The sequence below is a fragment of the Prinia subflava genome, chromosome 8 (assembly GCF_021018805.1).
Source record: "Prinia subflava isolate CZ2003 ecotype Zambia chromosome 8, Cam_Psub_1.2, whole genome shotgun sequence".
Classification (NCBI taxonomy): domain Eukaryota; kingdom Metazoa; phylum Chordata; class Aves; order Passeriformes; family Cisticolidae; genus Prinia; species Prinia subflava.
This window is the reverse complement of record NC_086254.1, coordinates 30,672,131-30,692,398: the sequence shown is the minus strand read 5'-3', so window position 1 is coordinate 30,692,398 and position 20,268 is coordinate 30,672,131. Positions and strand designations below refer to the sequence as shown.

General features: G+C 50.6%; 1 protein-coding gene and 1 pseudogene across 1 annotated transcript in view; one reads left to right on the top strand and one right to left on the bottom strand.

Moving 5' to 3' along the window:
- JPH2 (junctophilin 2) overlaps nt 1–8,489 on the top strand; it is a 30,995-nt gene extending 22,506 nt beyond the window's left edge. Inside the window, exons 3-6 of the mRNA XM_063404584.1 lie at nt 549–667; nt 3,980–4,770; nt 5,877–5,974; nt 6,866–8,489. Of these exons, the coding sequence (XP_063260654.1) occupies nt 549–667; nt 3,980–4,770; nt 5,877–5,957 (991 nt within the window). The 3' untranslated portion in view covers nt 5,958–5,974; nt 6,866–8,489. The remainder of the gene's footprint in view (nt 1–548; nt 668–3,979; nt 4,771–5,876; nt 5,975–6,865) is intronic.
- Nucleotides 8,490–15,389: 6,900 nt separating this feature from the next.
- On the bottom strand, nt 15,390–19,741 carry LOC134554382 (thyrotropin-releasing hormone receptor-like; annotated as a pseudogene).
- Nucleotides 19,742–20,268: the final 527 nt, after the last annotated feature.

Here is a 20,268-nt window from a genome sequence, read left to right as displayed (position 1 = left end):
AGCCAAGCTGAGGGGGACACAATAGCTCTGGTGAGATCAGCCCATCAGGCTGCAGTGAGTAAAAGAGCCCCTGAACAAGGCACGTTGTTTGTTAGAAAGCTACAAGAGAGAAATTTTGGGGAAAATCCATCTTGTGTGCTGAGCAGGGGCAGCCTGCCTCGGGCAAGGTGCAGCAGCTCAGGGCTGGTGACACACAGAGGAGTTCAGCCACCAATGATGCCTGTGTGATGCCTTGGTCACTCCTCTGAGCAGCACAGCAATCAGCCCATTCTGCAGAGCCTGCTGCCTCACTGCAGCATGTGAACGTGCTCACATTTGCAAATACACCTGCCCTGTTCCCTATGTGCAGCCTTTCCACCTTACCCTTGAGCATCTGGGCCCCTTCCGTGTTGAAAATCTGCTCTTCTCTCCCTCAGTGCAGGGTTTTGGGTTGTGTGGGCAAATTCAGATGGGCTGATCCAGTTTTGGTGCCAGCCAGGGTTTGCTGTGTGAGCTGGGCTGACCCTGGCTCACAGGGTGCTCACTGTTCTCCCCTCTTCTCTCTGCAGGACGGCTCATGCCAAAGCCAAGGCCGAAGGGTCTGAGCAGGCAGCTCAGGCAGCCAACAACGAATCAGGCATAGCCAGAATGATGGCCAGGGAGCTCTCCCCAGACTTCTACCAGCCAGGTAGGATCAGAGGCATCTTCCAAGAGGGGTCTTGTAATTTCCACGGGGAATCCATTCAAGTGCTTTGCCCACTTAATAACTCCACAAGTTTCCCTCCTGTCTATCCTAAATCCTGTTTTGCTTGGTTGCACCCAGCCCCTTGCCCTGGCTGTTTTGCTGTCCTCCTTACACCCCTGTTTTACTCACTCTGTTACTATAGCCAGGAGGAAACCCCAGAGTTTCTCAGCTTCTCCTGTTTTTCCACACAGCAAAGCCCTGAAAACACCAGGCAGGACAGGCAGCAATTGGGAAACTATCAGCAGGTCTCCTGTAGATACATCCCTTGTGGCTTTTTCTTGGAACAGTGTTGCACATTGACTCCCAAACCCATATCCTATGGGGCCTCAGAACAATCAGACTCTGCTAATTAGGGGCTGTAATATCTTGTAAGAAAGCAGCTAATACAACATACTACTTACCTGATTCTCTGTTCATTTGTTAGCATCACTGCTAATTATTTGGCTGGGAAAACACTTGGGAGGTTCCTTCTGTGAGACCAAGCACTGAGGATTAGTAGATGGGAAGTGTAATATTAGTAGCAGCATTGTAAATGCCATTACTTTTCCCTGGACTGAGTTAGCTGGAGATATGCTCTTCCTGGAAAACTTCCCTTTACAGAGAGGGAAAGTAATAACAGAGCAGAAAATAAAATTCCAAGTGCCTGTATTTTCATCCTGCCTTTCTTATTATTTGGACTTAGTGCCTGGACTGAGTGAGGCAAGGGACTATCACAGCAGTAAAACTGGGGGTAGAAGCCAAAGGTTGACTCGTGCTCAGCAAAACCTGACACCCGCCCCTGCTCTGATTTCGGTGTCTCTGCATCTCCTGTACCACACCCCAGCACAGGGCACACAGTGGGAAATGGGAACACCTAACAGCTGGTGCCTGGCTGGGGAGAGTCATCTGGACAGATTTTCCTAAATTCCCTGTGCTCCTGCCTTGTCCTGCACCTGTGAGCTGGGGAAATGCTGTACTGGAGGGCTGCCTCTTCCTCCCCAGCACCCAGCAAGGCACATATAGCTGGCTTTGAGTGGGGAAACACCAGAGCACCTGGGCATGGCCATGAGCCAGCCTGTGGCACTTCATTTAACAATGGCTAAACGTCGCTTGATCCTCTCATAAGCCCCCCCAGCTGCCACTCACAGCTCTACATTCACCCTTTGCACACTGGGGTATTTATAGCACAGAGACAAAGGAAACTGGAATTCCTGAAGGGAGGCTTTGGACATCCAGCTAGATTATTTTTTTCCACCCATGGCGATTCAATGAGACAGTTTAAACAGGCTCAGTAAAACAGGGCAGCCTGACCTCTGCTCCTGGCTCCTCAGGTGCTGGATCCTCTTGCTGCTGTTATGTAGGGCCTCACTTGGGTCCTGGCCTCTCTCAGTGGCCTTCTAAGCTCCTGATGCATGCTGTTCTTCTACAATTCTTTTAAACCTCCCAATTCCCAAAGTGCTCAAGAATAGGTCTCTTCTTGCATGGTAGCACTATCCAGGAACAAAGAGACAGTAGTCCAGCCTTGGATTTTGCTAGGACTGAGAGCTGCTGCTCACACAGCCAGGAGAGCCCAGCAGTGTTTGGTAGCTGTATTTCTCCCCACTATCCTGGCAGGTTGACTGAGTTGTGTCTGGCACAGGCAATCCTGCTCAGCAAGCCCCATATCCTGAATACCTGTTGAGCCCTGAGTTTCAGTTAGAGTATCATCACTAGTAACTTAGAGAAGGATGTAAGCCAAAAGCTTTGCTGAAATGTGCTGGGAGATGAAGGTGGGGAGGTGAGTGCATGCCCTCCAGGCTGTTGGGGGTTTTGTGTTGTAAATTATTCAGGAAGAGAAGAAAGCAGCAGGAGAGAGCAAGGAGCCTGGAGCTGCAGGCAGCCTATTTTGAGGAGTCTGAACAACTGTTGAAATGGCTTCCAAATAACTCACTTGCAGCCAGAAATAAATGGCCCTGAATGGGTCACCTGCTGATTGACAGGAGTGTGCAGGCAGAGCAGAGCAGCTGAAATCAGTGCCCTCCTTTTCCCCACTGCCCCTCTGAGTGGAGGCGTTGCCTGCATGGATAGGAGGTAGAAGTGTGCAAATTGTACTACTGACTTATGAGAGGGAAAGGAGAACCAAGCCAAGTTTCCCAACCAGACTCAGGTCTGCCTCAGTCCATGAGATGGAGGAGATGAGGGGAGGGACCTTAAGGCAGCCAGAGACAGCATGGCTCCAGGATCTGTGTCGTTCAGGAGCACAGAGCAAGCCCTGTACATCTGCACTTGTCAGCATCTCTGGGGTTCAGTGGAATGAGGCCAGAGCAGGTGCTTTGCTTTCACAGAAGCTGGTCTGCGACCTCACACTGCACAGGAGGAGCACGATGCTCTTATTGTTCTCACTTGCTGTGAGCATCACAGTGATGTGTGGGGACCCTTCTCCCAGCACATCTCAGCACCTGGAGCACTGTGGAGGGTTGTTACTCCACAAGATATTCCCAGTTTGTTAGTGATGCATTTTGGTGGATGTCTTTGGTGTCAGGCTCTGTCTGAATTCTCCTGACCCAGGCTGGGCTGCAATTTGCAGTAGTGTTAATAAGAAGTAAAGATTTAATGATAGGTGAAAAACTGAAGTGAGGCAGTTTTGCTAGGATCTCACAAGTCAGTGTGTGGATGAGGCGAAAATGAAATCTGAAGCCCTGAGTCACCTTTCATTATGGTGCCAGGTAGTTTTGCTGCTGTTGTGGAGCTCAGGGCAGACAAGAGGGCTGCATAAATTCCAACCCTGTTCCATATATAAGAAACTGTTTTTCTTATCATGATGGATGGCATGTAGATCATTTGGAGACCCTGCCTTTCCCAATGACACTGGTATCCTGTGAAGTTACCACGCTATTTGACACCAAGGAAGAGTTTTCCAGGCATTAAATGAAAAAAACCCAAACAAAGTTCATTGGGAGCTGTACCCTCTTTAGCCCCAGTGTGACCCATCTGTGTGCCCACAAGAAGCTGGACTGCAGATTTTCACTGTTTTCTTTAACCTTGTCTGCAGTTCCTGCCCACTCCTCCAACTCTTCCCAGCTGGACAGCACACAGTAAGGCTTGGAGCCTTCGGGAGTTCCTGGAGGCAATTCCTCCTGGCAGCGGGGTCTGGTTTGGGAGTATCTCCTGTCCCACACTCCAGCCTGGACCCTCGCACCGTGGTCCCCAAACCCATCGCTGCTGGGGGCGGTGGTGCCATGGCACTGTGGTGCCCCGCTGTCCCCCAGTGACCCTCACCAGGCCTTGTCTCCGCAGGCCCCGAGTACCAGAAGCGGAAGCTGCTGCAGGAGATCATCGAGAACGCGGAGCACGCGGTCAACATGGAGGAGGAGGCGCCGCGGCCCGAGGCTGCCCCGCCGCCCCCCACGCCGCCCGAGAGCCCCCAGCTGCACGAGCAGGAGGAGCCGCGGCCCCGCGCCAGCCCGGCCCCCAGCCCCGCCGCCACCCCTCCGGAGGCCAAGCGCGCCAAGGCGGCCCCCCGGCAGGACAGGGCCCTCGGGCCAGGCAGCCGGGCCGAGGCGGGCGGGCGGGCGGGCGGCGAGAGCCCGGCACCCTCCGAGGGCGAGGGCCGCCCGGCGTCGCGGGGCCGCGGCCGCGGTGCCGAGCAGATGGAGATCGGGCCGCTGCAGCGCATGGCCCGCGAGCCCGACGTCGAGCTCTTCAAGGGCTACCACAGCTACGCCGTGCGGACGTCCCCGGTCACCCCCGCCACGGACTATGAGGAGGAGCAGTTCCCCGAGAACGAGCCGCCCTCCCCGGAGCCCCGGGGGGAGCCCCAGCGCCGCGGGGGCACCCCTGGCCCGCCGCCGGGCCGGGACGAGAAGCCAGCGGCGGCGGTGGAGGCCAAGCCGGAGCCGCCGCGGCCCAAGGAGCCGCAGCAGCGCCCCAGCCCCGAGCGCAGGGCGGCGGGCCGGGCTGAGCCCATGGCTGACAGGAAGACTGAGGCCAGGGCACCGGGCCGGACGGAGCACAAGGCAGCGGCCAAGCGCGGCCCGGCCCAGGCGGCGGCAGTGGTGGCAGCACAGAAGGCGGAGGAGTGTGAAGAGGTGACATGGGGCATCCCTGGGAGCCTCCTGGGAGCCACCTTTGCCTTTCCTATATTGTTCCCCATGTGGTCTGGCATGACCCAGAGGGATGCAGACCCCCCTGGGCCTGTGGCTGCCAGGTTGTGCCCGGAGGCTCTTTTGGGAATATCCAGAGCCTGCTGGAGGAGAGCGTTGGGATCCCTCTCTCCAGCTGCCTTCCCAGCCTGCCCTGCCTGGATGCCTGGCCTGACATTCATAACCCTCCTGTTTTGACCTCTGCTCTTTACCTGGGCAGATATGCTTTCAGACACATCATATTTCAAAATTTGTGCAAAACCAGGCATCTTCCAATTAATTTTATCCACTTTTCTCACCTTCTTTACCCACCCCATTGCCAGCCAACTTGGATGTGAAAGTTGGGGGGAAAAAAACCAGGAAAAGCTCAAATGTGTTTCTCTTTTACCCATTACATTTACTTTTTTTGCTGTAGGGGCACCTCATGAGCTGAACTGTGGTGTTGAATGACCAGCCAATTTCCCAGGTTTAAAATATAGTCACTGAAACTCAATTTTGCTCTTTGCAAATACAGCTGGAAACCCAGACATTTTATTAGCCCTCTGAGTCCCATCTTGCAGCCCTTTGGACTTGAATGATTCCGATGTGACTTTAGAAAAGCACAGCTTGGAAATACTTTGGTCTGAAATTACACCAATCTCACATGTGTTCTGATGGGGTTTGGAAATAGATGATCTTCAAGGACCCCTTCCAAACCAAAGCATTCCATGATTCTGTGATATTAAAAATGACAAGTTTACAAACACAGGCAATGGGAAGAGCAGCCTGACGTGAGATCAGCAGTTCATGTTCCGGTGGTCAGAGTCTCCTTTAATCTAATTTAGCTGCAAAAGAAGCCTGATTTAATGTCCTCCAAATGAATTTGCAGGGAAGTAGGAATAGGATAGCATAAACATTCCACTAGTTTGGAATTCAGGCTGGTTGTTAAGTGCCAGATTTCAGTGCGTTGAGGGGAGGTGATGGTGGTATTTTTGAACAGCATAATTGAGCTGTATCTGTCTCCTCTCCTGGAGCTGTGGTGTGTAATACTCTGTTTTGGTTTTTTCCTTCAGGGACCTAACACAATCGTGATCTGCATGGTCATCTTACTGAACATTGGTCTGGCCATCCTATTTGTACATTTTTTGACATGATGAGCCTCTTGAACAAGGTGAGAAGCAGAATGAGATTTTACCCTCAATTTGTAGATGTCACTGGATGTTTTAAGGTTTACTCACTCTTCATGAAATGACATAAAATTATTGTTTGAAATTATTTCATAATTTCATAAACTTTCTCAAACTTAAGAACATAGATTGTGTTGGTGGGATACAGTTTTGCCTTCCCAGTACCATGAGCATGTTTCATGGAGTGAGAATTCAAGTGTGAGAGTATGTGATGTTAAATTTGAAAATTGTTTACTGCAAATGTTGCAAATGCTTCAAGAAACACTTTCAATTTGCTATTTGAACATGGCTGCTCCCAGGTAACTTGTGCATTATAGTATTTCTTGGTGCTCAGACCAGCAAGATGTAAGAACACATAGAAAATACAAAACTGTGAAAAGTCCTAGTTCTGCACCAGTCCTAGTTCTGCAGCAGTTGTTACATAATTGTTTTACTAAAGATAAATATGAATCAAGATGTCTGTAAGACTGGAGCTTGCTCAGGTCTTCCACTTGAATTGGGATAAGGGTTTACATTTGGATTTGGTGGCAATAAAATCTTAAAAGTTTTCTTCTGCCTGTGGTATTCCTACAGCCAGGAAAGTTTCCTGAGCTTGCACAAGACTTGTGTCTTGGGCTCAAATATTTCAAACAAAATCTGCCTTGAAGGCTGAACGTGACCCTTGAGCCTCATGTGAATGTGACATGAGAGACACCTCTAAGGCTCTGTGAGAACATTGCCTGGGGGACAAAGCTGCTCTGCTGGGCACTGCTTTCTGTCATGTTTTTAGTCTCACTCAACCTGCACAGGTGAAAGCCTTGCAGACAGCTGTGGTAATGTGTTGGTCGTGTGTTTTGCTCTCCCTTGACTTTCCCATTTATCTGTGTCCGGGACAGGCGTTGCTGCTGGTGGAGACCTCAGACCTTGGCAGGGGATTAAAGCTCAGCCACCTGGAAACACCTAAGAGGAGGACTTGAGATCTCAAGGTTGCACTGCAAACATCAACCTTAAACAAGAGTGTCTGAAGATCAGTTTCCTTCTCCCAGGCTGTGGCTGGCCTCTGCAATCTACCAAGGAAAAGCCAGGATTTCTGCACTGTGGTCTCCTCTTCTTTGTATAAAATAGCAGTTGCCTTAAATTATTCTCACCAAAGCCATCAACTGTCCTGCCATGCCAGGGATGAGGGATTTATCTGTAGCTGTAGGAAAATGAGTGAGAAGGTCTCATGTGTGCACACTGATGTGTTTTGTGACTCCCTTGGTTGACTCGGTGTCAGAGATTTTCCAAAGATTGTCATCCATGGCATGGAGATGAAGCAATGCAGCAACCAGAATGACTCATGAGAGCCACGCCGGGGCTCGGGGTGGACGACGCTGCTCTCCGTGCTTGGAAATCATCCAAAGGGATGAACAAAAAGTGTTTCCTTTCCCCTGTCACCTGGCATCATTTCCCATGTATGGAGGACTGAGAGGGGGAGCAAGTTGAAATTGGGCTTGTTGAAGTGTGACCCGAGTCCCGCCCACGGCGGCCGATGCACCACGGACGGGGCTGCGGGGTGGGGTGTGAGGGACTGGTGGATCCAAGTCTGTTGGTGCTTGTGGGGGTGCTCTGGGTGGAGATGGGGCCTCTTTTGGGACCAGGCACCATCCAAGCATTCTCCTGCCACCAGCAATGCTCTGTACAGAAGTGTCTGGCAGTGGGTGGCTTCCGCTGTAATGGGAGAGGCAGTAGGTGTGCTGGATTTGTCCCTTGACCCCTTTTCTTCTCTGAAAGTGTTGTGAGTTACAGTGAGAAGGAGGTTCTTGCTGAAAGCACCTCCGTACACCTGCAGGTTCCTCCCCTTGGCGTGCCGGGCTGCAGGGGGATCCTGGCCTCTCATTGCACCCAGCAGACTTTCCAACCAGAGGATGCAGGGTGGCTGTCGTGGGAGAGGTTACCTTATTCCTGAAAGAAAAAAGGTGCAGAGGTGTGAGTGACTGCCGTGTGTTTGGGTGTTGGACTCAGAAATATGCAGCAGCCAGGCTTCCAGCAGTGGCAGAGTACAGTGGGGCAGTTGTAGCTGTTGCTCCTGTGTGTGAGGCTGAGAGCCCTGGGTGATTTGCACCGATTTCCCCAAAGCTGCAACAGGGAGTGACCTTTGGAAGGAGATATTTCCACTATGATCTGCTCTGATCCTTAGCAGTGCAAGCTTAGAAAGTTGGCACAGATGAAGTTACAGTTTAGTGTGAGGCTGAGTGCTTGGACATGTTTCTTCCTTCTTTTAAGAGCAATGTGTATTTTCTATCCCTTTTTAAGATAGTCAGAGATGTTATTTATAGTTGGTTGTGCACCTCTGTGTATCCTGAAGTCCCACAGCACAGGACTGGGTGAAAAAACCTTTTTGGACTGGAAAGAATGGGGAAATGATAGTTAAGGAATAAAACAGATGCCTGGTCTGCTTCAAAGGTCAATCTGAAAGGATTTCAGAGATGGAGTGGCAGACACACAGGGGTTTACACTGACTGGAGACATAGGGCAAAACCTGCCTAATTTATCTACTCTAGTTATGGCATAAGAAAGTGAGAATAATTCAGTACTTTTCTTTGTGAACCAAGTCTATTTTTTAACCTTATTCAGCTCAGGAACATTGCCACAGTAGCAAATATGTGGTATTAAGTGTGGGAGAAGTGAATGTGATCCTTTCCTAAAAGCCATGTGGCTGTACCAGTCCTGAGAAAGCTGTGCAGCATCATCTACACTTCCACAGAGCATAGTTTAGTAGCAATTTGCTTATTTTCTTTTTTTTTTCTTTCCTTAAATATAAATGTATTGCAAACCCCAGGCTCTGCTGCCTTTGATGTTTTATCTCCATTTGCTGGCATTCACGTGCCAGCTCTGCAGTTTCACTTTGCAAACTGCTTTTATTCATCACCAAGACAATTCCCATTGAGAGACCTGAGGGGCTTTTACTTATCACTAAGCACAAAAATGGATCTTTTTCAACAGTGCTAAGGTAATTCCCTCCCCCCCCTTTTTTATGCATGTGATATGCACTCAGTAATGTGCTTTCCTCCTAGTAACCTTCTGAGAAATGTAGGTAGATTTGCTTTTATGTGACGTATAACTGTATCCATATTGCACTGAGATATGGATATATATACATAGAGAGAGAGCCCCTTAGGGATTTCATTTCCTTAGATGCAAAATACCAGATTTACCTCAAACTGCATGCTTTCAAAACTGCCTAGGATTTTGTGTTATACTTTTCAGGTCTTACAAAGATGCAGATACCTTTCATTTTTCACACAAAAACACTTTCATCACAGATTTTGCAAGCTGTTTACTACGATCTGTGTACTACTGTCCAGAGTTTTCTGTCGGTTGTTCTGCTGGATTATGTGCAATAATAAACAGTTATCTGCTCACTCTATCCATGTGGATTTTTGCAGGGGAATCTCCAGGTTTTTTTCCATGTTGACACATTCACTCCAGTCTTAAAGCAGAGCACAGTTCAGAATTTCATTGGATGTTTTTTAGCTCTTTCTTAATTATATGTCTGAAAACTTTGCGTTTTTGTTTTGGTGGGTGTACTTTGCAAAGAGAGTTGTTTTCACTAACTGCTTTTGGGCAGCTTTTAGGGCCACTGGGACTCTCTGAGCACATTCCATGTGCTGCCATCGTGCTGGCCTCTGGCAGGGGCTGCACAGGGCCAGGAGGAAGGGCAGCCTGCTGGTCCAGAGCCTGGCAGGCCATGCAGGTGGCTGCTGCCAGGTCCCTCTGCTGCCAGGTTCATTGCGAGCCCTGCGTCACCCGCTGCTCCTCGTGGCTTTGGGCAGGAGCGATTCTGCACTGCCTGCGCCCTGTCCTCCCTCAGGCTCCTGAAACAGCCCCGGGAGAGGAAAGCCAGGCACGAGGCAGAGGGAAATGGCAGCTGGGGATTTATGGGGGAGGATGGGTGAGCAGAGCCCAGCACCAGCCCGGGGCAGCAGGGCCCTGGGGCCTGAGGAATCCAGAGTAGCCAAAACCTTCAATCCTTTTTCTATTTCTGGAGCGTCTCACATGAGCAAAGCCAGACTGTGCAGAGAGGCTGGTGGGACGCAGGCTCAGCCTTCATGGGCGGCAGTGCTGCCCCTGGCTTCTGTGGGTGTCAGGGGTCTTGTGGCAGATTTCATGCCCTGGCAGAGACTTAAGGAGCTGAGTTTGGTGGAATGATGGCTTTACTCTCCTCTGGGCTTGCTTTGCTTCTGGTATGGAAGGAACCAGCTACATCTCATTCATCAGTCAGGGGCAACTGGAGCTTGTGCACCTCATAAATCTCAGGCTGGTGAATGGAGCAGGTCTTTGGCTCGTGTTACAGAGGCAGTAGGGAGGGAGGTGGGTCTGCTGCTGAAGCAATGACACATTGCTTCAAAAGTATTAATAAAGGCAGAACAAAAGGTCTGCAGCTTCCCCAGGGTAGGGGGGACAGTGCTGGGCTCTCTGCCTCAGTAGCTGCTGGTTTCAGGGATAACATCCCCACAGTGTCCAGCCAAGTGTCCCCAAGGGCAGGCAGGGAGGTGTCTGATATGTGAGAACTGGGCTGAAGGCACTGGCCTGATCCTGTGTCGAAGGGCAGGAGCCTTACCCTCCACTGGTGGGAGGGAAGGTGCAACCTGAGCCCCAGTGTCCTCTGACAGTGACCTGCCCAGGCATCCTGGGGACAGCCACGCTGTCCTCCACCGTCCTTGTGGGGCATGGGGGCTCTGAGGAGCCACCCTCTCTTTTGGTCTTCATCTTTGCACAAGAGGAAGGGTCAGAGCTGGGATGGAGGTGACCCTGTCACTGAGAAGGTGCTGAAATGTGCAGAAGGGTTCCTGTGGTCCTCTCTGGCCTAGGAGCCAGGAATGGGTCTGGCTCCACACCACTGCCTTTGCTTCAGGACCCCTCCTGGAGGAGGCTGGCTTGAGCCCCAGGAGCACAAATGCATCAGGGAACAGGCACCACCAGCAAGGGCATCCCATGCCCAGCTTGGGGCTGGCAGCAAGGGGCTGTGGAACCCTCTCCACTCCTCAGAAATACTGGCACTGCACAGACGGAAAAAGTTGCTTTTAATTTACTTCTCTGAGCAACCACCCACACTGTGCCCGCAAGGACAGGATCAGGCAGCTTGGGAGACCAGTGGGCCCTTGCTGAGGACCTCAAAAACATGTTAGCACCAGGACCACCCCAGGGCCTCCTCCTGGAGAGGGTAAAGTTTTTATAGGCTTCACAGCTTGTGTTTTCAGGCATTAATTCCCTATTCCCAGCAGTGCAGGGAGCAGCCACTGGAGCACTCACAGCATCCTGTCTCTATAGAAACAGCACACTCAGAGCCCAATTCACATGGTTGTTATTAAAGAAAATTCATCAATTATAAAGCACAAATTGTCCTTAATACTTCTGCCCATCACCCATGGCACAGGGAGCTGTGGTGTTGCCATTGTGTTCCCTCCCTCAGGCAGTATCTGGGAAAGCACCCCAGATGTGGGGCACAGGCAATGCCCTCTCAAAGTCTTCATTCAGACTCTGGCAGGACAGACAGGTGTAGGGCTGGCTAACTGCTAAACTGAGGGTGTGTTAGTAAATTAAAGTCAGTCCCACAGCACTGGCAAGCTTTGATCTGCTGCGTGTGCCAGGGCAGTTCTGGGACTCCTGCCTTGGTTTGAAGAGTCCTGAGGAGCAGCCCCCGAGTGAGTGCAAGCCTGGAGGCAGGTCTGGGGGCAGCGCTGGCCCAAGAACCCTCCAGAAGCCTTGGGAAACAGGAATTAAATTAACTAGTAACTCTGAGTGATTACACTAATGTTGCTGTAGGACTATGTCTAGGTTTTATTAGCAGCTCTTCAATTTTGTGATCTGCTTGAACTAATTAGCTCAAAGAAGCTGCTGGGTCCAGACCAGATTGAAAAAGGGCTGCATCCAATTCTTTCTCTAATATGTGGTCAACCCTTTGTTGTGTCTCTTAAAATATAAGCAATTGCTCATCATCCTCTTTGGGGATCTGAATAATATTCATTTAACACTGTTTTATCTTATGGTCAGGTACCACAGAGTGGAAGCCTGTTCTGGTTGCAGGGAGGTGCTGGATGCCCTCATGGTCTTTTAATCCCTTTTTTTAGGGAACTGCTGGTATTTTGTGGGTGACTCTGTAATTTGGCCCTGGAGCAGGCTGGCCAGCATCGTAGGGGACAGGCTCTCCCAAAAAACCACCTGCATGGCCCCTCTCCTGCGACACAGGCTGGAATAGATGCCCTGTCTCTCCAATTTCCCACCACCCAAATTCAGAGACAAAGTGAGAAGATAACCTGATAGGGGCTTTAACTACAGATTTTGGTAAGTTACTTGTGTGTTTTGTCAGAGTAAATAACCCTTGCTGAGGTCCCATCCATGCCCTGCATACAGACAATTACTGTGTGGCCTCTATCAGTGGGACCAGCCAAATTCAAGTAAACATGCTGGATGTGGTGTCTCCTAAACTGGAACTCCCTGATGAATGCCAGGAGCTTCAGCCAACCTCTGGTTCTTCAGAAACCTCCCTCATCACTCCCATCAGCTCTTCCCCAAGCCTCTGCCTCCTCCTTCCCCCTCTCTGCACTACTCAAAAATTCTTCCCCTCAACCCAGGGCTTTGCAGCACTGCCAGATCCTCCTCTCCTGCCAGGGGACTTACTTGTTTGTAATTGAAGAAACCAGATGGTGTTTTACCAGGTTAACAACCCCTGAAAGGGCAGGGGTTAGAAATAATGAGCTTTAATTAGGAGAGCAACAGGTTAGATCATGTTGAGTTGCACTTCAATGCAATAAATCACTTAGGAGCAATAGATTCTTTATTTGCTGGCATGTTTATAAACTCACAGCCCACACTCATGCTGTTGAGACAAATAAATGCTGAGGGTAAAATACAGCTTGAGACTTTACGAGCAGGGTGGGATGTTGCAAGGTACAAGGTAATGCAGGCTGAAGCTTCAAGGGAGTGCTCTGATTTCTTATAAGGAATTAAGGTTTTTATTCAGACCCTGAATATCCAAAGGAAGTTACAGTGATGAGTTGCTTCTTTTAATTCCTTTCTGCTAGTGATTTATTTCCCAGCAGCATGCTTCTCTCAACCAGCATCTCCTTAGCAAGCTGAGTGCTGACCTTCTGCCTCCACCTCCACCTAAAAGTCTCTCAGCTCCTCCTAAAGTGTCAGAACACGTGCAGGGGGAAGGACCAGGAACTCATTCCTCATCTACAGAGTTTTATGCTCTGGTGCATTTGTTGGAGATCTCGTGGTTCCAGGAGAATTTATCTGCCAATTACTTCTCAGAAAAATAGTGGAGGTCATGCAGTACTTGGCAGCTAAGAGCAGTAAGAGGAGATGAGAACCAGGTTTTAATTGAATCTCAAGTATGTTGAACAAATATTTCAGAACTATCAATTAGCTGTTGGCCTGAGGCTGAAATTTAATTAAGAAAATAATGCTTTTAGGGTGTCTCCATCTGGGGGGAGAAGAAGAAAGGGGAAGAGTGAAGATAGGAAATGTGGTGAGGAGGTGGAAAACATCCTGCTGGAGATACTTAGGAATTAAGCTGCTCCTTGTGTTGCAGAGATCAAGGCTGTGTGTCAGACTGCACATCCCATGCCTGAGAAATGCCTTAGGTCAGGATGCAGGTGGGTTTCCAAGCTCCAGCAGTAAATCCTCTTCCCACATCCAGCTCTGCACTCACAGCTCAAATCCTCACATGTTAGCAAAAACACCTCCATTTTGTTCAAGAAGTAAATCCCAAATCTCTGTGCAGAACTTTCTCAAACAACCATCAGTAGGAACTCTGTTCCTAAATTCACATTATACACTATACACAAAACAGTGCAAAAATAGCATGAATCCTTAAATTCCAAATGCATTATGTTTAAAATAATTGCAAAAAGCCAATGTTCTCTTCCCTCATACTATATTTATTTTAGGGGCAACGTAGATGGTTTAATAACATGCAATATAATAATCATACATGCAAAACCTGCCTATACATAACAAAATAGGTCCTGGACAGTTCCAATACCCTGAGGGGAGTTGAGGTCTTGTCCTGACCCACCCAGCCAAGTGATTTCCTGTAGATGCAGAATGGTTAATTAACATCTTATGCCCTTGAAAATATCACTCACATATTTTCCCGAATGGATGCAAAATTCTAAGTTCTTTTAACACCATAGTTTGGTGGAAGCCACTACTGAGGCTGCATTGGCTATTCAAGTAATATTTCAGAGTCATTTGAGGTTTACTGGTGGCAGGCTCTTGTTTTATTTGACAAGAGCCCTAGGGCTTGGCTCGTGTAATCTTTTTTATTTTACTCATAGTCCAGATAGTCTCTTGCAAGTCTGGGGCAAGTGTCCTTGGGCTGGCCTCCTGGATGCTGCAGGGTATGAAGAACTACTTTGCTTACAAGACAACAGCAGCAATAAATACTTGTGTCAATGATCACAAAACACTTAGTGGACTTCACAAGTTTTTCCCAGGAAATAAGATAATTTCTTCACCTGCTATTGAAATGCACCTGAAGCTGGGACTGAGAGCAATACTGCTCTGTGGTACATGACTACACCTCGCTGGGGCTTACAGGACAGAGTGCAGCTTACAGCTGAAGCAACCAGAGGAATTTGGACAGGAAAGGTAAAGTTACCCCGAAGAAGCTCAAACCACAATGTTGGAACTATTTCTGTCACATTACAGAACACTCATTAGTAGTTTCTTCATTATTAATTTGTTCATTGTAACAAATCCATCTGGTCTGGACCTTGGGTTTCTGTGCTACCAGCACTGAAGTGTTTCCAGAGACTTGACATGAGGCTCATGACACCCAGCTTTGGTTATTTCTAATGTAGAACTCTCCCCGTGAGAGTCCCTTTACAGACAATGGCCTCATACCTCCTCTGTAGGCATTCCTCTCCTCTGTAGGGATGTGTATTCCCCACAGGAGAGTGTTGAGATGAGAGCAGACACTTGAAAGTGCCTAATTGTCTCCATTAACTTCAAAAGGACTCCAGAGGAGCAGCCTCCATGAGGTGTCTGTTTTACAGGCATGTCAATTTGGGTAGGAGAGACTCACTCTAAAAAGAGGTGTATTTTTGCCTTGAATGCCTTTCTGTTCCTGGGATTCCTTTCAATGCTTTGGCCCAGCTCAGCACTTGCATGGAACACAAAATGGGGCAGCACTGCTATATTTAACAACAGATGCTTTAGAGATGCTAAAATATTGACATGTGCCCAACACTTCACCAAACAAGAATAAATTAGCGCTAAGGAAAAGCAAATTAATTTGCCTATAACAATATGTTTTGTTAAATGCCCTGAAGAAGTATTGAATGAAGCTTGCTGCACTGCCAAAGCAATTCCTCTTGGCATTCCCCCAGCACAGCATGCACAGCTCCCACTGCCTGCGTTGTTTCAGGCTCACAGGATTTGTTTATTCCCCTTTGCAGGTGCAGGGAGCCTGCTGAGCTCCTCCTGCTGGGTGGGGCTGTGCTCAGAGCTGTTGTGGGAGCAGTCCTGGGGTGGCAGACAGGGCAGGGGGCTCAGCACTCCCCTCCTGGCACTTGCACAGCTCCTTGAAGAAGTGTGACTGAACTTGTGTGACATGAGGCTGCAGATGATGGGGTTGGTGGCACTGTTCAGGCGGCAGGAGAGGAGGAGCCAGGGTTCAGGTAGGGAGGGTCCATGAAGGAGTTCAGCACCACCAGCACATGGTAGGGTAGCCACAGCACGGAGAAGAGGGCCACCACCACGGCCAGCATCTTGTCACCTGGACAGGGGGACATGCAGGAAGAGAAAGAGCCAGCGGTGCTAAATCTCCAGCAGAACTTCCCCGCCTGGAGCACTGGTGCATACGGCTAGTTTCACTCTCTAAGCATTTTAAACACCCAAGCCATGGTGCTGTTGCTTGCTGGAACCATTTTAATCAGGAAATAATCTTGCATAAATAAAACCGGAAATTATAGGTTGTCATCTACCATTGGAGAGCCCCTAAATCTCTTTAGAAAAAGTATTTCCCATCCTTGAAATGGGCTGGGATAACCAGCCCATGTCTGTACCAGAAAGCAAAATTGAAAATTGTACGTAACAGTAAATGAATGGGGAAAATACCTGCTAAAACCTCAGTTTTAGGGGTGTCATTGGCTATACTTTGCCTCCTTCCCTAGGGTTTCCTGGTTTCCTACATCACCTATATTATTCCAGGGAACAGGCTCCTGGGACAGAGCAACCCTGGAAGCAGAGGAGGCTGTCAGGAAACTTTTACTACTTCTGCTGATATCTGACTTACTTAGCTACTTTTACCATGGGTTACTGTAATTTTCAGCACACTAGGGGAGTGCTACATAAACATATTGGGAACAAAAAGAAACTGAGAAACTCAGAAGTGAGCAGTAATTGCCCTCAGCCCAACATAAGCTCATTTAGGAAATTGGGGTTTTGCACTGAAACACCAGTCATCCTAATAATTTCAACAGCTATTTCTGGTAAGTGACAATCCTCCTCAAACAAATACTAACAAAATACACACGTCCCCAAGGAGGAAAGAATGACTAAACACTGATGGCACATGCATATCTAGGCAGTGGTGATTCAAACGTCAGAAGGGGAGTTGTGCAATAATCCAGTTCTTTGTATGGACATAAGCACTGGGATCACATTTAGAGTTTCTCAGCTTTTCTTGGAGTGCTATTTTACTTCATCAAAAGAAATGATGCCTTCTGGAATGCTGTGAGTAGAAACTGGGAGTCATTGCTTGTAGCAACAAAACTTTCCCTGGAAGAAAGGGGCTATTACCAAGCTGTGGCCAAAATAGAAGGGGGCTGCTGTGTGTAGTTTAATGGAAATGTGAGGACACTTCCAAAAATAAGATCTTGCAGTGATACAGTGAATGCTGAGGCTGTTGCTAAGACTGAAGCTTGTTTGCTGCCACAGTTTGTTGCCTTTTGGGAAAGATATGAGAGAATGTACAAGTGGTGTCTCATAAAGCTGTGTCCAGCCTCTGCCCCTCTCCTGGAAGCCACAGATGCTTCTCCCCAGCCGGTATCCTCCCTCCTTGTTCCTGCACCATCGTTCTGAGTTGTACATCCTTTTTTTAGGAATCCCGCTCCCTCTAGTGGTTCCTCTCCGGGAGGAGAAATACGGACTTGGAGGTGTCCGTAGCAAAGCTCACATCTTGCGTTGTCCTGCTCAGGATTTAGGTGCTCTTAGAAGCACCAGTGCGAGAACAGCAGCATCTTCACACACCAAAATCAGCTCAGTTCTGGAGCTGTGTAGGAACACAGCCACAAAAAAGCTCCCTCAGCCATCCAGGCGTGGGGGGAAAATGGGCACATCTGAGAGAGCCCCTTTAGGACCTTTCCCAGGAAACTCTGGGCATGGGGCCTGGAAAAGCCAGGAGGAGAAATGCTGACATGAGTGCCTGTACTCTGGTCAGAGGCACCTCCAGAGCTACACACACACACCCACTGGAAGCCCTGGAAAACTGCTTCACAGTTGAAAAACTTATTGCCATCTTTATACCTCGTGAGAGCAGCACTGTGATGTCAGGCCGCTCAGGAGAAGTTTTTGCATGCTAGGATATTTTGGGAGGTAATGACAACCTCAAGTGAACTCCTGGTGTAACAGTAAAGAGAGCACAAGGTGTTTCCAGGAGCTGGAATACCCCAGCAGCCACTTGTCCTGATGATGCTGGAGCATGCTGTGCCACTCCACGGCACAGCATTGCAGGGGAGCAGCACAGCCCCTCCAGCCCCCCCAGAAAGCTGCTCTAGAGGGAGATCCATCCACCAGTCGAGAGCCCTCGCTGCCCAACACCCTGCCCGAGGCTCCTGCAGCAGCCAGTGGTCATGGGAGAGCAGAAAAATGATTTCAAGAAGTCAGTACTGCTTTAAACCTTTCAGAGAAAAAATGAGGAAAAGCTGGACTGGGAAGATTTAGAAGCTCATGAAGAAATACACGTTCTCTGAGCTGTTTGCTTCCCCTCTGTGACCCTGACTCGTCTCTCCTGGGGAATGGAGGTTCCTGTGCAAGGCAGGCAACAAGCTACTGAGCTGGAAACATGAGAACTTCAGGGCAGGCTGAAGTCTGCTTTGGGCTATCTGGAAATCACAACAGAACTAGTGATTTCAAGGACTCAAGCCAAACTCCCAGATTCAGCCCCCTCCTTTAAAAGGAAAGCTGAATAAACCCTGCCTATTCAGAATGGGACTGTCCCACGTCTAGATATTGACCTGTCTGAAGAGATGGGACACGAGGCAGTGACTGTCCATGTGAACAGAGAAGGACAAGCAATGAGGACAGAAAGGTTGGAGGAGAAGTTTCTGCGGAGATAGCAGGCAGCTGAGAGACACAGGAATTACAGAAATGCCAAGACACCACCGTGACACCGAGGTGACTCCCCCAGCTGCACGGACGGGGGGCTGCAGCCAGGGCTGGGCTCCAAGGGAAGACAGTTCTCGCTTCTCTTTGCTCCTCTAAATCCGAGTTCACCTGCTCAGGACACTGTCTGAGAGATGAGTCCCACTGGCATAAGGAGACCCAGCCCTCTCCTTCTTGGGAAGGCAATCAATAATTTATTAGCCACCAAAAGTGCCTACACTGCTGCCTGTCCCCGGCTGAAGCCCTGCCCTGCTCCACCAAGCCTGACCAAAGCAGGGGGAGCCCATCTGTGCTGCCACACCCCAGCTGGGCTTGAGAGGCTCCTCTGCAGCAAACCAACACTCCCCACTCCCTCCATGAAGGGACACAAAGTGCCGTGGCACCTCGTCCCCTGCCAGAGTGTCCCTCAAAGCCCCGAGCCCCCGGCAGAGCTGCCTGCAGCCCAGGCAGCCGGGAGCCCCGTCCTGCTTGCGGGAGCCCAGGGCGCCCCTGCTGCCCCAGCAGGAGAGCCTGAGGGAGCTGCCCTGGGGCTGGGAGCCCAGGAAGGGATGCTGGGGGTGCCGGGCACTGGGCTCACCACGAGGATATGGGCAATGAGGCCGTAGAGGACAGCTGCCAGCCCCAGTGGGATGACATAGAAGACGGCAAAATCCAAGAAGTAAATGGGCATGTAAAGGCTTCTGGAGACCCGGTAGCCACAGGTGACCTGCGCCCCGTCCGAGAAGGTGACCTGGGTGGTGTCCGCCAGGAAGAACCACATGAGGCAATAGAGGGAGGTGAGGAGCCACAGCGAGGCGATGACAGCAGCTGTGCCCACATGGCGTGGCAGGTGGCGATGTACCGCTCCACCGAGAAGGACCACACGGAGGTGTTGATGCCCAGGTACTGCAAGTAGGTGATGCAGAGGCAGCCGGCGTAGCCGTACACCTGGGACACGCCACTTCGGAGATGCTGGGCAGCCCGGCCGCCAGCAGCACGATGAGGTCGGCCACGGCCAGGCTCACCAGGTAGCAGTGGGTGGGGGTCACCATGTGCTTGTCACCACCAGCACCGCCATGGCGTTGCCCGCAATGCCCACGCCGCAGATGAGCAGCACCAGCAGGATGGTGACCACCTGCAGCTCCAGGGGCGGCCGGGGCATCCTGCCCAGGCTCTGGCTGCCGCTGCCCAGCGCGGCTCCCGGGCTGGCCGAGCCGTTCTCCATCGTGCCCGCAGCCGCCGGCGCAGCCCCGCGCACCCTGCGGCGGCAGCGGGAGCCGGGGCTGCCCTGAGCCCCCTCCCCGCCTTCCCGCCCAACCCGGCTCCTCCCTCCCCTTTTTTTCCACGGTTCACCCCAAGTCTTGCAGCCACCCTGGTCCTTGCATCCCTCTCCCTGCGAACTCTCCGCCTGGACGCGCAGGAAGCGGCCAGGATCGCCCCGGTCCTCGGGACCCTCCAGGAGCTCCCGTGAAGCACCCGGGACTGTCCAGAACCCCCAGGCTCCTGGTGCCCTCCAGAACTCCCCTGAGCAGCCGGGAACCACCAGGCCTCCCCCAGGACAGCCCACAGCCCCCCGGGGCCACCCCGGTCCCCGCGACCCCCCATCGCCTCCCGCCTGCATCCCCCGCCTGCGCCCGCCGGGTCCCAGCGCACTGAGGAGGAGGAGGAGAAGGAGGAAGAGGAAAGGAGCCCAGGCAGGGGATAGTGGGGTGCAGGTGAGAAATGCCAGGGTGCAGAGGCGCAGAGGCAGACAACAATCCATGTAGTTTTTCACTACTGCCCTTAATATTTCATTCACCTTTGTGTCAGCTTTGAAGGACAATTATTCTCTTCTTCTCTTTCCATTTGGTTTCCTTAGGGCTCCCCTGGCAGCCTGCACCAGGTCCTGGCCAGCCTCACACCCCTGCCCTCTACAGCCCCGGGATTGGGAGGCAGGGAGATC